At 34.7% G+C, this 1,552-nt stretch overlaps 1 protein-coding gene across 1 annotated transcript; it reads right to left on the reverse strand.

Annotated features, from left to right (window-relative positions):
* Positions 1-207: 207 nt before the first annotated feature.
* Positions 208-1,092, reverse strand: SARC_15863 (hypothetical protein; the record flags this gene model as incomplete). The annotated part of the gene is made up of 3 exons (XM_014290024.1): positions 208-311; positions 734-866; positions 1,048-1,092. 3 exons carry the CDS (start codon positions 1,090-1,092, stop codon positions 208-210), a joined length of 282 nt encoding a protein of 93 aa, XP_014145499.1.
* Positions 1,093-1,552: the final 460 nt, after the last annotated feature.

Consider the following 1,552-nt stretch of genomic DNA (forward strand, 5'->3'; position numbering starts at 1 on the left):
TATATATATATATATATATATAGTATATTATGTATATATATATATATATATATATATATATATATATATATATATATATATATATATATATATATATACGAGGTCATCTGTTCATGACAGTCTCGAGCTGCAATTTCTAGTAGTAGCAGGGGAAAGCGGCAATGCAAATCACGTACAGGAAGCTTCGCCTAATGCAATACCATTTATTTACGCTTTTTGTTCCTCAACAGACTCTTGCTTCTTTGCCTGATGCAGATATTGCTTTGTGAACTCGTGGAATTCTTCCTTGGTGCAGCTGCCATCCTTGTTGACTGTGACGGATACAGAAAACAAAGAGATAAGTATTTTGTATTTTATTAAAACAGAATAACAGGACGCCGAAAGGAAAGACGATGCTTGATTATAGGCGTATCTGTGGGTAGGTGAATCCATTTGACACTGTGGTAGAGATCACACTGTTGCGTTGTTTTATCATATCATAACAAACTTAGTCACCACAAGTATGTCTAGACAAGTCGTTATTCTTCATAATGTCTGTAGGGGATCCACACAATACTCCAGCCGAGAATTTAAAGCTTAAGGCCTGCATCCATAAAACCCCGAACTAGAGACAAATATACCCGATTACAGATCACATCTGAGAACAGGTACCTACTGTCGAGCGGACCAATATCTTTATAAAAAAACCCCCCTTGCGGTCCAGGATACTACTATCTAAGAAACATGATCTTACTGTCGATTTTAGCCATGATGCTCTTAGACACAGAGGCGGGCAGGGTGGGGCACCCGGGGATCTTGGTAGTCACCATAGCCAAGGCAGCATCCAGCTCAGTATTGTCCAGTTTCCCACTATTGTCCTTGTCAAACTGTGAGGAGTGGGATTAGCGGTACTAGCGTGAACAGTCACAGATAAATAGAAACAATATATACGTGTGAATAAGAAAGAGATGAATGATAATACTGAATAAATTTGTGAGAACATGCAGAGATGACAAACAACACTAACTACGTTTGTTTATTTGTTTGTTTGTGTATGAATGCACCGACGAACGGGGATTCCAACCGAAACGCGAAGACAATTGCAGACAGCATAGTTTTTGTGAAATGTTTCAGACCGACAAATTTACCAATGAAAGTCTCAAGCTGCGTGACTGGTTTGGACTTATATCAATCGCAATGCGTGTGCGAGGGCATATGTGTGAACATCCATCTCCACTATATATTTGTGTTACAAACACGAGTAGATTTGTATATAGATCGAGTGTTTTTCTCCACAGTATGCGAGAACGAGATTCTACCTCGACTTAATAATGTACCGCATCCAATATATATTATATATATATATATATATATATATATGTATATGTATATGTATATGTATATGTATATGTATATGTATATGTGTATATCTATATATAGATATATATTTATGTATATCTATATATATGTATATCTATATATGTATATGTATATATATATATAAATATATATATATATATACATATATATATATATATATATATATTGTATATGTATGTATATGTAGATGTGT

The sequence above is a fragment of the Sphaeroforma arctica genome (genome assembly GCF_001186125.1).
Source record: "Sphaeroforma arctica JP610 unplaced genomic scaffold supercont1.6883, whole genome shotgun sequence".
Classification (NCBI taxonomy): domain Eukaryota; class Ichthyosporea; order Ichthyophonida; genus Sphaeroforma; species Sphaeroforma arctica.